This window comes from Macadamia integrifolia, chromosome 5 (assembly GCF_013358625.1).
Source record: "Macadamia integrifolia cultivar HAES 741 chromosome 5, SCU_Mint_v3, whole genome shotgun sequence".
Taxonomy (NCBI): domain Eukaryota; kingdom Viridiplantae; phylum Streptophyta; class Magnoliopsida; order Proteales; family Proteaceae; genus Macadamia; species Macadamia integrifolia.
In genome coordinates, this window is record NC_056561.1 from 27,808,420 (window position 1) to 27,823,353 (window position 14,934).

At 35.4% G+C, this 14,934-nt stretch overlaps 1 protein-coding gene across 4 annotated transcripts; it reads right to left on the bottom strand.

The window, feature by feature from the left end:
• Nucleotides 1-2,157: 2,157 nt before the first annotated feature.
• On the bottom strand, nt 2,158-7,368 carry LOC122079887 (heparanase-like protein 1). Of its 4 annotated transcripts, none has more exons than XM_042646658.1 (11): nt 7,236-7,359; nt 6,873-6,899; nt 6,347-6,607; nt 6,181-6,217; nt 5,906-6,089; nt 5,101-5,249; nt 4,783-5,016; nt 3,796-3,985; nt 3,508-3,633; nt 3,306-3,405; nt 2,158-2,861 (listed from the first exon to the last, which is right to left on the bottom strand). In XM_042646658.1, exons 3-11 carry the CDS (start codon nt 6,554-6,556, stop codon nt 2,427-2,429), a joined length of 1,665 nt encoding a protein of 554 aa, XP_042502592.1. In that variant the 5' UTR covers nt 6,557-6,607; nt 6,873-6,899; nt 7,236-7,359; the 3' UTR covers nt 2,158-2,426. The 4 variants fall into 4 exon arrangements, with proteins under 4 accessions (XP_042502592.1, XP_042502590.1, XP_042502593.1 ...); XM_042646656.1 differs by having other exon boundaries at nt 7,191-7,358; XM_042646659.1 differs by lacking the exon at nt 6,873-6,899 and having other exon boundaries at nt 7,236-7,368.
• Nucleotides 7,369-14,934: the final 7,566 nt, after the last annotated feature.

Below are 14,934 nucleotides of genomic sequence, written 5' to 3' on the forward strand. Positions count from 1 at the left end.
ATTAGAATCAAGAGGTTTTAGGATAAGCAGAACAAAGACAAAGTATATGATGTCCCCATTTAGCCAAACTATGAGACGTGAGGAAGTGGTGAAACTTGAGGGGCGAGAACTACCACAAAATGACTATTTTAAATATCTGGGGTCAATCATTAGCAAAGAGAGTGATATAGAAAATGATGTCTCCAATAGAATTAGGGTGGGATGGATGAAGTGAAGAAGTGCCTCGGGAGTGTTATGTGATAAACGCATGCCTGCTAAACTCAAGGGAAAATTCTACAGGACAGTAATACGACCAGTGATGATATATGGGGCGGAGTGTTGGGCAATCAAGAAAAGTAATTTGAATAAATTGGGTGTAGTAGAGATGAGGATGTTGAGAGGGATGTGTGGAAAGACTCAAAGAGACAGAGTAAGGAATGATTGTATTAGAAAAGAGTTAGGGGTGGCTCTAATCCAAGACAAGCTCCGCGAGAGCCGATTGAGGTGGTATGACCATGTTCAACAGAGACCCATGGATGCCCCAGTAAGGAAGTGTGACCAGTTTCAATTACATGGAGCTAGAAGGAGAAGTAAACCTAAAATGACCATTGACGAAGTTGTAAGAAAAGATATGTAACTGGTAGGGATCGATCTTAGTATGACCATGGATAGAGGTAAGTGGAGGACAAGGACCCGTGTAGCCGACCCCCTATGCGAGATGTTCAAAGGATGCTGCTTTGACTACTACTTTAACTTCTTCTTTTTACCTCCTTTTACCTGTTTTTTTTTTTTACTTTTTAGAAAGCCTATTTTTATGCTTACATGTATATTAGACCTTATCGGATCTATGTAGCTGACCCCATCAAGTTGGGATAAGGTTATGGTTGTTGTTGTTGGATGAAAAAATCACCAATTGTTTTAGAGAAGCAAATCCTTTGGCTGATTTCCTGGCCAAATCAGCGGCAAGGTCTATGAAAAAAGATCTGCTTCAAGATGCTCTTCGTAAACCCAAATTTTGAACTTTGAGCATTTTGTTTTTTCTTTAGATATTGTGCTAGGCCCGTCCTGATAATGGCAATGCTGAAGGTAGGAGTGTCTAGCACGGCTGTAGGGGTTTGAGTTTCTGGCTTGTCCAGTTTGTCGTATTTTACTTTCTTCTTTTTCTTTTAATATAATGATCATTTAGCAAAAAAAAATCAAGGTACAAACATGGATCAACTGAAAACCCAAATACAAAATCTAACTGGACCATAGCCACAGATGTAGCCCGCATGAGAAACCAAGTAGTCCCTGATGATGATAACATTATCAATTCCAGTCCACAACTATTTGTCGACTCAACTAAGACACAGTTATTAAGAGAGAAAATTAAGAAATTGGAACATGCACTGAAGAATATCAAAAGGGTAGAAGAACGTATTATGACCCTGACCAAGTTGGCTCTAAGGTAACTCATGTCTCTAGATTCCTTCCCAAACCCATACATGGGAGGATATGATCAAAGTGTTCAATAACCAATATGTTGAGGCAAAGGATGCCTTGAATACAATCTTGACTATAAATGGTTTTTGTGTTTTGGTAATCAAATTCTTCTATTTATGTATGAAAAAACTATTATGTTCTTCCAGTGCTTTAATGAGTACACAGATTTCAAGAATTGAGATGTGTCCTTTAACCAAACCATCAAATTAGAAGATATCAAACTGCTCAAGAAATTGTGTCACGGACTGGTGAAGCTTAAACTGAAAGAATCAAATCAAAGCAATCCATGAGGATTCAAGCAACTCGGATCAAGAATGAAAAATTATTTTAATTTACCTGAATGTAATCATAGGTGTTTGTTTCATCTTGTATGTAACTAAATGATCCTAGGATGTAATGATCCATATGCTAAAACGAGTCTCATCACCTACAGACTTAAAATAGAATACCAAAGACAAGTGGTTCATAGTGTAAACTAACTATGTCAAATTGGACCTAAATAGTCGACATATATTATGAACCTTGACTTAGCCCTTTGGTAATTTGAATTTACCTTACTTTGGTTCACTTGGCATGGTATTAAGACCAACTAGAAAACATCTGTTCAACTGACATGCTATAAAATATGAATAAGTCTGAATGTCAATACATGTTAAGAAGAAGAAAAGAAAAGAAAAGAAATGAAATGAAATGAAATGACACGAGGAAGTACTTTCTTTAATCAGAGCTAGCTTCTAAAATTACAGGGTATATAGTCAACTCACCTTAAATACAATTACCATAAAACTTGCATTCAGTTTCTTTTGTTTCTTATTACCCTTTTCTTTTGGCTGGAGAGGGGATGTTCTCTTTGGGTTGGGAGAGTGATTTGATTTTAATTATGATAAGCCTATATTGGTCCAGCTCCCTTACCTGGGGGTGTGGTGAACATGGTAAGGCCATGGTTGGAGCAGCAGAACAATCTGCTAGTGCGGCTTATGAGCGTGCAAGCGGTACTTAGGTTTTCCCTGACTACAAGCTCGAGCCTCAAAGTTGGGAAGGACTATGAAAGCAATAGACAAAGGAGCAATAGATATAGGAGACTTCACATCAACAAGAACGGGTTCCAGAGTTGGGATGTCTGCATCCTCTGTAAGCTCCAATGGAGTCCCATTTAAGACCATAGTCTGACTCTGGAGATATCCATCCTTGGGAGTTAAATGATACTCCTCTCTCGATTCTTCCTCCTCTGATGCTTTTCTTCCAACCCATGAAACTGTTCTCTTAAGACCACGCATGAAATGATTGCCTCTGTGAGTAGTCTTCTCCTTTACATGCAGGTTGATGTTTATACTATTTTGAACAGTGATTCTAAATTCTGTCTCGTTGCTAAAATTGATCAAAAGTAGAGTTGTCCCTTGCTGTAACAAGAAAATGGCAATACTTACAAATTGGTATGATTGGTAAGCAATTAGTATCTCAGAATGCTAAATGTTTGTGACACATCAGTTGCCAACTATCTCTGATCAGCTCCATATAGACATGGGTAGCCAAATGTCGGCTCTATGGAAAACATTAGGTTCTGATCACTTCATCACATTACTATATTCAACTTTCTTCCTCCAAGGCACACAAACTTGATAATGACTGTTCAAATATGTTGCACTCAACCCCCACCCTCCCCCCGAAAAAAAAAAAAAAAAAAAAAAAAAAATCTGTTCATATATATGGTCTACCTACTTAGAGGTCTCAAATTGGAATGCAAAAAAAATTCTGTTACCCTGGTGACTCAAATTTTTTGAGACTCTTCCCCACTTCTAAGGAAATCCTGAAAAATCAAGAATTATAAAATTAGGGAGCCTTACTCTTCCTTTTGAACAGTGAGCATAAGCACGTAAAAATGGCAATGTATCACCATCAACAGCGAGGACGCCATTTCCCATAAGCCGATGCCACAGAAGTGCGCTATTCACAAACAATGCCAAAAAAAAAAAAAAATGCAGAATTTCAAATTTAGGGTCTAAAGCAAGGATATACTTTGCAGTAATCTAAGGTAAATGTGCTTGCCTATAGTAATCAGGATTTGGTACAAAAGTGGTGGTGTTGAGGAGACCGTAGTTCCCGCCAATCAAAGTCTGTCTACAATATGCCTTGGTATTGTACATTGATGACATTCCAAGCTCATCCAAGTACCTGAATTTCATAAGTAAAAACTTTGAGAACCTATAGACTACAGTCAATTGGACAATGAAAATGTGTTAGTTACAATTGGAACAAAAATTATTTTCTGAAGTGAAAAGGTTAAAAGAGTTACCAAACAAGAAGAGGAAAAACAAATGAGACAACCAAGCTTACCAGAAGCTGTTTACAAATGTGTCAGACACTAAACGGCCACCACTGTTGTAGGCCCCACCAGATTCACCAACCCAGGCAGAAGCCCATGGACCGTACTTTTGAATGGTGTCTTCAAGGCCACTGAAAGTTTGTGATATTTGACTTAACTTCTGGGGATTCAATATCGTTTTCACAAGATTGGGATCATCACCTGAAAACAGAGCATGGACACAGAAAGTACTAGCAAATAGCAAGCTACAGTAGACAATGGACCCAGCTAAGAAGCTACACTCCCCCCCCCCCCCAAAAAAAAAAAAAAAAACCCCTTTCATTTAAGCAGAAGCTACACATTTCAAAAGATTGACATGATTGATCTCTCCCTAGGTTCTCATCTGCCATCCATAAAGACAGGCCTATGCTGTGAACCAAATGAACAATAAGCACAGATGATACAAGGTTTAAATCAGCTACTGAGGCATAAGCAATAAACCAGAACACATTAATGACCCAGACCAAGTAGATGTGCTAAAAACTCCTCAAAGAATGGCTAAATGTACCACACAGAACCTGATGACTCCTCAAAATTTAGATTGGATAGCAATAATCATCCAATTGTTTAACCTGGTCCTGGCCATATGCTATTTATAGTCCCTATTTTGTTTTTTAGGGAATTTAGAAGGCTCAAATCCCAGCACATCTTAATTCATATACTTCAATCCCCAAATGTGGGGAAAAAGGGAGAATCATCAAGGAGTACTGAGAGAGATTGATGTGCACTTTTGCATAAATAAAACATTAAAATTACAAACAAAAATTTCATATCTAAGATCATTTTAATGGAGAATTTCTGTACACAAATGATTGTTTCACAAATGCACATTTCTCATTTGTAATTACTTTTTCCATGCTACTCATTAATCACTCTATTAATACTGATGGCACATTTCTCATTTGTAATTACTTTATTAATGCTACTCATTAATCACTCTATTATATTACCTCACCCACCTGGACCCAGATTGTATATATGATGTGTCACAACATTGACTACATCTGACCCTGAAACCTGAAGAAACTCAGAATACCACTGCTGATCGTAGAACCCTCCTGGAGCTAAAATCAATGGTTTTCGATTGGATTTCCCATATAAATCACTGATGAGTACTTTAAGGTTGATTAAGTCTTCCCCATACTGCTGAGAACCAACACTTGCACCAACCCCATTTCCACTCAACTCGTTTCCTGATGTTGGAAAAGAATGTGCTTGGGTAAGAGAAACATGCTAAGACAATAACAGAAAAGCTTTTACTTATTAAAATGCAGTACCAAATTCCCATGAATCGATTTGGTATCCCTTGGAAATGGAGTACTTGATAAAATCACGGGCATTAGTGGGGTCCCAAGAACCTAACCAAGCACCATTTTGGGTTTTGTGCCTCCCATACAGCGCATTCAGACCAAATGTCACAAATACTCTGCAACCAAAGATTCTGAAATCAATTAAACCCACTAGTTCAAGTAACCATGAGATAGAATTCTAACAAGTTTACCATTCCCCCTATTTCCTTTGAAATAGAAGGACAAAATCTTGGGAAATTTTCAGTAACTTTAAAAATTGGAATCATTTACAGAGAAAAGTTTGAAGAGCTCCAATATGCAAAGAATTACTTAAGAGCCTTAAAGCAACCATGTTTCAACACTTTGCCCTTGAAGTCTTCCCCACTGCAAAGACTAGTTATTACATCAGGCAGAAGGTTCCAAACCAAAGGATCACACCTCTGGCCATATATCCATTCTTGTTCTTCCCATGCCTAGGGCAAATGGGTGGAAGTTCCTGATTTGGAGGGTGAACAAACTGGAACACTTTAAAGCCTACAAAACTCAATGTGAAAGCTTAGGCAACGCAGAAACATCCAACAAGATTTTAAAGTTCTGTTGGGTTTTAAGGAATAAAATGGCCTTTTCAATTTCAAGTACAACCTAAAGTAATAAAAAAGATCATTTGTTCATGGAGGATAACCAACTCAAACTTCCAATGTTGTATTAAACTTAGAATCTTTCAGCTAACATAAATAAGGATAAAGTTGTTAATACAAGAATCTAAGAGAGAGAGAGAGAGAGAGAGGCTTACCCTGTCTTACTAAATAAGTTGTTGAGCTCATCCCATCTAGCCATTGGTAAACAACCCTTGGAAAACCCAAACAGTCCACCAGCCATCTTTCTAAATGGGATGCATGAAGAACTCAAATTTCCAACATCATACACAACTTGGTCTTGTAAAGACCCTCCAACTCTTATTCTCAGTGGCTTGAAAGCTATTACAACGAGCCAATATAAGGAGATAAGTGCTCAGAGTATTAGTAGTCTTATTTAGATTACTCAAACTCAATAGTCAAGACCTCAAACCTTGGATAGCCTTTGTAAGCAAAGGATGAGACAAGTCCTAACAAGATTTAAAAAAATAAAAAAAGTGCTCAGTTTCTGCTCAAGTTAGAAAATTATAATGGTTAGATTTGATTATACTATAAACAAATGGAACACTGAAATAATATAAAAATTGATTAATCCTCACCAGATTCAGAACAGAGGATTCGCCCCATGGGCATTGTTGATAGTTACATTTCTCAGGGGGCCACCAATCAATAGTAGCACAGATGAAATTGTTGCTGGTCTCAGCAATTGTCGTGGCCCCTTTGACTACAATGGTTGCCTCTGCAATATCTTGAGCTAAAATCCCATGGATAGGGGACAGTAAGAGAAAAAGGAGGAGATAGAAACCCATTCTGAGATGGATGCAATGGCTTCAGCACGAATGCAACTCTAACAATTTAAACTGCCCCAAAAGAAAAGGAAATTAAACAATAACCATCCAAAATATATATATATATATATATATATATAGTTTGCCTTTTATCACTTGTTATTAATCAAACCAAAGATCAGAGAACTATTAAAAATTTAGAAGATTATGTACATTGTTGAAATAAAAAAAACCACATAAATCGGGTAAAGCTGCTGCCACAAACAAAAGGGTATTGAAATAACAGGGGATACATTCATTTGAACCAAAGAAATTAGTCCTCAAATCTGAGCTTTACCAGTGAAATTTTGGGCAATTTCTCCACCTGGGAACAGATGTAGTAAATGAAACCAAAGTGAGTAAGCACAGTCAGTCATAATTCCATCTTAAGAACGAAAGGAACGAGACCTATAAGAATCACAACTCTGTTTTAAAGATTGACCTATAAAATAATCAAGAAGATAGGTTTTCTCAAACTTTGATCCATAAAAACAACAAAGGCTCTGTGCTTTTCACTTTAATATCTCAAAACAATCTATGAAAGAAACAACTCAAAGCTAACAATATAAAAGCATAAAAATTTCTGAGTAACCCAACTGAAATTTTGAAAACCAACCTCAAAAGACCACAATTCTTCAGTAATTGAATCGGCGGAACTTACTAAACCAGTGAATCTAAATTGTCTGCTCAAAAGATTTCCTTTCCTCTACATATTGCGTTCCTTTTACTTCGCCCTTTGCAGCCATAAAGCGAGAGCTTGCCTCAATTTGGGCCAAGAATACTATTGAGATTCCGCCCGTGTTTTAGGTCGTTTTGGTAATAAAGCTTTTTTTCTTTTTTTTTTTTAGTAGAATAATAAAGCTAAACAAAAACATTTGAATTTGTGATGCTGAAACTAAGGCTCCGTTTGGTATCGTTCTACAAAAATGTTTTTGGAGTTTTTTCATGCTATTAGAACGAAAAAACGAGATAAAGTGTTTGGTGCACTTATGGTCTATTTCTGTTTTTTTGGAACAAAAAGTGAAAAATAAAAAATAAAAAACTGAAAAATGAGATTGGACGGAACTCCATTTTCATAGTTTCGTTCTATTTTACAAAAAAATGAACTATTGTTCTCGATAAAAATCTGAAATTTTGAAACACATTTTTTTCGTTTAAAAACTCCATTTTGACACAGAAACTAAAATTTTCATTTTTGATACAAAATGTCGTTTCTGTTCCAGAAACGATACCAAACGGAGCCTAAGCATCATATTTTTGTCGACCCCTCTCCCTTCTTTAGTAGCAATGTTCACTACTGCCGCTGTTGCGGATAGGCAGATTTTCAGCTCATCCTAAACAGGACATCGGTAACATCCGGAACAGTTTTTGTTACTATTTATTTGTAGGAGAAGTTTCTCCAATTAGCCAACTTGGAAAGAAATCTGTAAAGAGGGAATGAGATGATAATTTTGACCTTTGGATATCTAGAGAGTGATATCGATTGTTTACTTGTCAATTTTCAGAACCTAATTTAATATAATACCTTCCCGTGTATATATATAGAGAGTGATATAATACCTTCTGTTGTATCTAGAGAGTGATATCAGTTGTTTACTAGTCAATTTTCAGAATCTAATTTAATATAATACCTTCCAGTGTATTGGTATTTATTCCTATATTCTTTCATGCATGCTTAAGTGCATGTTTGATTCGGCGATTCTACAGAAATACATTTCACAATTAATTTCATGTTCAATTGCCCTGAGGTCCCTGACGATAAACCATGGCCTTACATGACAATACAATATGACATTGTTGCAACTGGAAATCGTCCTAGGCTTCCCAAGAGTCATGCAAAGAGGAATAAACACAAGAGAGTGAGCATCGGGTTGTAGGGGATTCTCTGATGACTAAGTCCGACTTCTGTGCAAACATGTAATTCCTATTAGAATGGAAAAAGATTGATCCCTTGGAATAGAGTTTACCTGAGTTTTTATAGATGGAGATGACAGTTGCCCGTGAAAAGTCCCAATTTGGTAGTTATCCGTTGTTGTAGGAAAGTGAACATGTAGATGATTTAGATGTTGTATGAATGTTCTAGATTTTTTGTATTGAATTAGCCATTGTACATGGGTATATTTTAGTGGACATGTTTTTCACTTCTCATTGTGGGGTGTTATTAGATTTCCATAGAATCTATCAGTGAAAGTGGTTAATATCTTAAAAAGGAACCAAATAAAAAGAACAAGTACCCCATTTGCATTAATATTGATGTGGTAAAAGAGTTTATAACTTGTCTTTTGGTGAGAGGGGTATGCGAAGTAGAAGCAATCTCCTCATAAATTCTAATCTTATTTTATCTAGATGGATAATATTGTTAAATATGATGTATATGATGCTAAATGCATCATATTGATATCTAATAATACTGAGCGTCATCTGGGGAGAGTATTCTATAAGTGTCGTACACATAATTCTTTTTTTATGTGAGTGGATCACTTCAATATGTGTGAATGTAGAGAAGGACAGTGCGAAGTTTGAAAGTACACTAACAGACTAGATAAAGGATGAGACTTATGGTGTTGCCCACATTTCATCTCAGTATGATAATGAGGAGCACATCTGTGTGTGAAATCTAGGGTAGTAAAACATGCATTTTACATATTTAGAATGGAACTACCTTGGGTTTTACTCTCTTTTTGTAGGTTTTATATTTTCAAGGCTTCAAGGACTATCGGGCGCTATATCTCAAATTTTACACGCAAAAAAATCCTGTTTATTTTCATGATTGCAAAGAGGACGAAATTCTGAGCAAGATGGACGTGTTCAATTAAAAGTACACATTCGTTTGGTCACCCGTACAAGTGATTATTCTTTTCAGGACAGAGAGAAAATAATGGATCAAAACTGAATAGAGATGCAGAACCAACCTATCTGTAGTTGTCCTAGAGGAACAAAGAATATTATAAATGCCTACAAAGATAGATGAACCACACTCTTAAGTGATTGAAGATTCATTTTTAGTAACAACAACTACTTAGGTAGTTGGTGAGTTGTGGTATGCAAAATCCCTTTCTTATTAAGAGGTCTCAAGTTCAAACCACTTGGCTAACATTTTTTAGAGACTTTTTTTAAAAGACTTTCTTTCTCCTACTCATCACTTAAAGCAAGGAGGTCAGCCAAGAGGGTTGTGCACAAGTTGAAGAGAAAAAAAAAATAGGAAAGAAAAAAAAAGAAGAAAAAGACAAGGGCATGGATGAAACTTCCCAATAAAACAAAATATTGCCCAAATCGATCTAAACAGAATATTGTCCAAATCGATCTAATCAAGGGAAGAAAATCGTACAAGAGGGGGCTTTGCGTAAGATTGAAGAAGAGAGAGAAAATAAAGAGAAAAAATAGAAAAAAAAAAGAAAGAAAAATTGTGGGAACCTTCTACTTCCTACGATTCTCTCTTCTCTCTCCTCCACCTCACCACAAAATCGTCCAAGGGGATCCACCTTGGATGTCCTCATCTCTCTCCTATTTCTTATAAAAGGGAGTCCACCAAACCCTAAAGGGTCGTCCTTCTCTTGCTCTTTTTTTCTCTAATATTTATTTGTGCTCTCCTTCTAGTTCTTCTTAGTTTTTCTTGCTTTAAACACTTTTGTAATTAGTTTTTATTTAATGAATGTAATTTTATTTTATTTTATTTATTTATGGTTCATGTTATTCAAGTTATTCAAAGGTGTAATAATTTTAATTTCTAGTTCTAGACTTAGTTCTAGGTGACAAGAACAAGCTGTGGAGCATGACTTTCAAGTTCAGTTTTTTCTTTTCAGATTTGTTTTCTCTAGTACTAGCAATTTCAGATTTGGTTTATTCTAGATCTAGTTTTTAGTACAGGTAGTATTTCAAATCTCATCAAGTTTTCAAGTTCAAGTAAATAGGCTTCTACAGTAGTCTCCTCACCCCCCCCTCTCATTCCTAGTTCTTGCACCCCTTCATTCTTAAAGTAGTATTTAAATTTTAGTTTTTCCTTTGATGCTTTCCCTTTCCCTTTCCCCCAAGGTTCTTGGCTAGATGCATGTGTTGGCTTTGCCCCTTTCTAGCTATGAAACTATCTTTTTATTTTGATTATTTATATTGCATCCCTTCCCCTAAATCCAAGTAGAAAAGCCCTTATAAGAGTGCTCTCTAATCAAGTAGAGAAGCTCGTATTATTTATGGTGCATCCCTCAGGCTAAGTAGAGATACCTACTTGTGTGCTTCTCTTTAACTTTTTTTTTTTTCTTTTTATTTTATTTATTTACTTTTTAGCACTTTTTATTTCAGTACTTTTACTTTCAGTTACTTGCCTTTTAATTGCGTGGTTTGAGTATTTAAATTCCTAGATGTGAATGGTTAGGTCATTCAATTTTTATTGTAATTTTAATTCTAAATTTTCTAGATGTGTTGGTTAGGACTCTTTAGATGCATTTATTTTAGGTCGGTAGATAGAATTAGATCACCATAATCTATCGTTACACTTTTGCATTACTAAAAAAAGTAAAGTGGTTGCTCTCCTTGTGTTCGACTCGTTAGCTACACTGATCCGTTTGCTTGCGATTACTTTTAAATTTCAAATAGATAGTGAGATAGAATATTTTTTTTTCCACAATTTCATGAAAATTAACCATTAGCATATAATTATTTAATGTTTGAATGGTTTTATTTACTTTAAAATTAATGGAGGTTAGAGTATCTTCTTCATCCAACCATGTAGCAGAGAATAAGGGAGTGGTTCAACCTACAATGACACCTTATCCATCCACATATTATCTATAAGGATATATCAGAGGAAGAATTGAAGCTTTCAAACAACAACCAAAGATAATTACTGAACATACCAAAACATTAGAAAATATACTAGATGCTGTAAGAAGTGTTGACATTAACAATGAAGATGTCTAAGAAGAGAGAAATGAAAATGACTTATTCCGCTTCGATTTCCAAATATTAGTTTTTTTTATCAATGCTGTTGATTATCCATTGAAATTGTTTTCTTTCTAAGCGGTTTTTTTTTTTTTTTTTTTTAAATTAAAGTATATTCTTTTCTTTTCTTTTCTTTCGTATGTTAGCAAATAAATTTTGAAATATAATACTGAAAAAGGGTTTAAAAAGTAGTGTAGTGTCATACAAAAAATAAATCATACTTGGATACATATATTTACAAATTGACATTTTAATGGCAACCGAACAATTATTCAGGGTGATTTTGGATGTTTCCAAATGATAGACTTAGAGTAGCCAGACATTTTATTTTTTAAAGATGATATGCCTTATAGAACCACTACAAACCAAACAATTATTCTATCAAGAAAATGATTCTACAGAATGTCAATCTATAAGACTTCATCCATATTAGATGTATGTCTCTACAGATTTCTCCAATGAAACACGCCCTAATGTTATTTCTGCGATTACTATGCATTCTTTCATAGGATTTTCCAAAACTTTACTTAGCTACTTAGAAAATTTTGATAATTTTGTTTTAATTGAAACCTAACATGTGAACATGGAAGTTGCCCTTGAGGTCTACCTATCCACAAATTTTGATTCCCACTTAAACTACAACATGGAAGATATTCAGGTGCCTATTTATAGATTCCTTTCGAAGCTATCAGCTCAGAGGTTCATCTCCCTATATTTATATGGGGACAATGTTTTTTGTCAGAGAAACCCTACACTCCTAGACCCTTCTGTCCATGTCTCACCTCCCTTCCCCTACGATGACCTCCATATTCATTGAAATGATCCCTCATCAGGGCAGTGGTTAGGTGTTTCCTACTGGCATAAGTTGCGCTCTCAGACAAGAAACACTCTCCTATTTATATAATAATAATTAGGAAAGAAAGTAAACCAAGTAGAAAGGGGTTTTTAGGCTGTCTACCTACTTGTGTCATGTCAAAGGTTGAGGTGACTCACCATCGGATGGTTAAAAGGAGGTTAAGATTTACTTGGTGTCGAATTTCATAGCATAATTCAATCATATAACCTATCATATATTTAGCATTTATCCTCTGAATAAACCATGAATAGTGTGTAGTCTCTTGGTAGCCTTCTTGACCTTTTTTATTATAATTTATTAAGTGACCAGCTTGTTTTAGAAGAAATTGTTCAGTCTATTTGGACTGAAATTTGACATAATATAGAACTTTGGGAACCCTTTCTGTGCACAAATTTCAGGTGCCATCCAAGCTCACTCGTGATAGATATTGGGACCACATATAAAACCGTCCACCAGTGAATCCTCTCATAAAATAATATTAATTTAAAAAGATTGTTAATGTGATCCAACCTGATACAACCTTAAGATATTGGCCTCATCCCAATTCCATGTTGCGTTTTAAGAATTAGTTTTTTAACCTTTGAGAAAATTAAAGAAGATTAGAATATTGACATAGTTCTGATTGAATATGTTTATCTAGAAATGTTGGCAAAATTAGAAGAAGCAGACTCGAGAATTGAATATGGTTCAACTTACCTTTTTTAAGACTTCCAACCTAAGTTATTCCTTTCTTAATTCAATTGGTATTCCTTTCTCATCCATTCTATTCTTCTTTGGATGCCTTGCACCAAATGCAAGCATCCATTTCAAAGAATTTTTTTATTAATGAGACATCTATGTGAATGTGCAACTAAAATTTGCATGGAATAACTTTTAGATATTTTGGGCTCTGTTAAAATAATTTTTTTTTCCCTTGTGGATTTGATTTTCCATGGATGATCATTTCTAAATGCTATCACCAATGACAGAGTCCTCCACCCACAATATTACACGTAAAATGATTAAGGATCTTCCATTTCTGCTTTCGATCCATCAGCATGTTTCTTATTGCTCATGTTCGGGAGGAGGGGGAATCAAATCCTCATGTTTTTGATAGGTAGGGAGGGAAAGTAGATAACAGCCTAGAGGCTCAAACTTGAGACCCCCTAGAGTGAGGGTGTTAACCCTTTCCGAATTTGACTTAGGTGTATATTAGAAACTTCAACTGGACTATATTTAGTTGAGATGTAATAGGCAATTAGGTAAGGCTCACCTTTCTCTATCGACTAGTTAAATTTGAATCCAAACAAAAGTTGCTTTCTTATATAAACAATATATGAAGGACGTTGATATAAATTGATAAAAGGATAATGACCACTTTCTCTTCACCCCCTTTTTTTTCACCATTGGCATTGGTAGACTCCCGGATGCCCAAGAGGAGGGTAATTTCAATCCTAAAAATTAGGTGTCTTTCTCCTTCACGGGTGAAGGAAAACTTTCATTTTAAGAATAAAATGATTTAACAACTGAAAATACAAGAGAAAATTTCTTATACAAGGTAAACGATACTATTAATATCTGGATAAATAAATTTGATATGATGCAAATATAATGGGCACTATGTCTTTCCAACGGATCAAATCGTTTACATCATTCTTTCACGTTGCTCAAAGCGGGTGCAATTGTTTCATTAAAAAAAAAAAATGTGGGTGAGATGCTACATGGGGCATTAGCAATGGCCATTAATAAGCTATTGGCCATAGTTTCTCAAGCTAATAAGATCCGGTTTGCATTATTAAAAATGAAAAAAAGAAAAAAAGAAGAAGGCGGAATGAACAAATTCAGAAGTTATTCTTAAAGAGAGGGTTTTTCCCTCAACTCATTCATATCTTATTCTGATTAATGATTCCTTATATCTCTTGTGTGGGTGTTCAATGTTCTTGACTCTCTTAATAATAATTAACACCAAACCTAAATTCTAACATAATCTTGTAAGTCTTAAAGATTTTTTTTTTTTCGACACCTTTTAAAGTGTCAAATAATTTGTAGCTTTGTTCCTTCCCTTCCTTATTCTAAGATTTTTTTTTCCTTTTAATTAAGGTAAAATACTATTTTTTTTTTTAAAGGAAAAAAGCATGTATCACCCCTAAAAAAAATATCATATATGACATGTGCAAGGCCACTCTTTCCAAAAATTATGTCCACTCCCAGTTTTCCTCAACTTACTTGGCACAAATGAGGGTGAAACCTTGAAAGGGCTATGAGGCTCACAGGCCACAACCACAAAGGCAGAGAGAGAAGCGTATGACCTTTTGAGGGACCGATGGAAATTAAATACGCTGCTGTGGGACGCACACATCGCAACACACTCTTATTTCTTTTGTTTCTCCTTTAAAAGGTTTAGGGCACATTTTAGGGACAAGACCGTTAAGGGCGGTCGAAGAGCACGGCAAGAATCTTCCCAAAGAAGCGGTCCACATCGTTCAAGAAGAACTTCGTGAAAACAATAACGAGAGGGACCCAAAAGTTCTCTTTTCTGCTGAGAGCTGACCTGAAGGGGCAAAAAAATCAAGAACCACTTAAAAAAAAA

Coding starts and splice junctions, on each gene's coding strand:
- LOC122079887 (XM_042646659.1), bottom strand. CDS start 6,556: ATGGGTTTCTATCTCCTCCTTTTTCTCTTACTGTCCCCTATCCATGGG. Junction 6,090..6,180: donor GCTTACAAAGGCTATCCAAG/GTTTGAGGTCTT, acceptor TCGTTGTAATAG/CTTTCAAGCCACTGAGAATA. Junction 3,986..4,782: donor TATATACAATCTGGGTCCAG/GTGGGTGAGGTA, acceptor CTCTGTTTTCAG/GTGATGATCCCAATCTTGTG.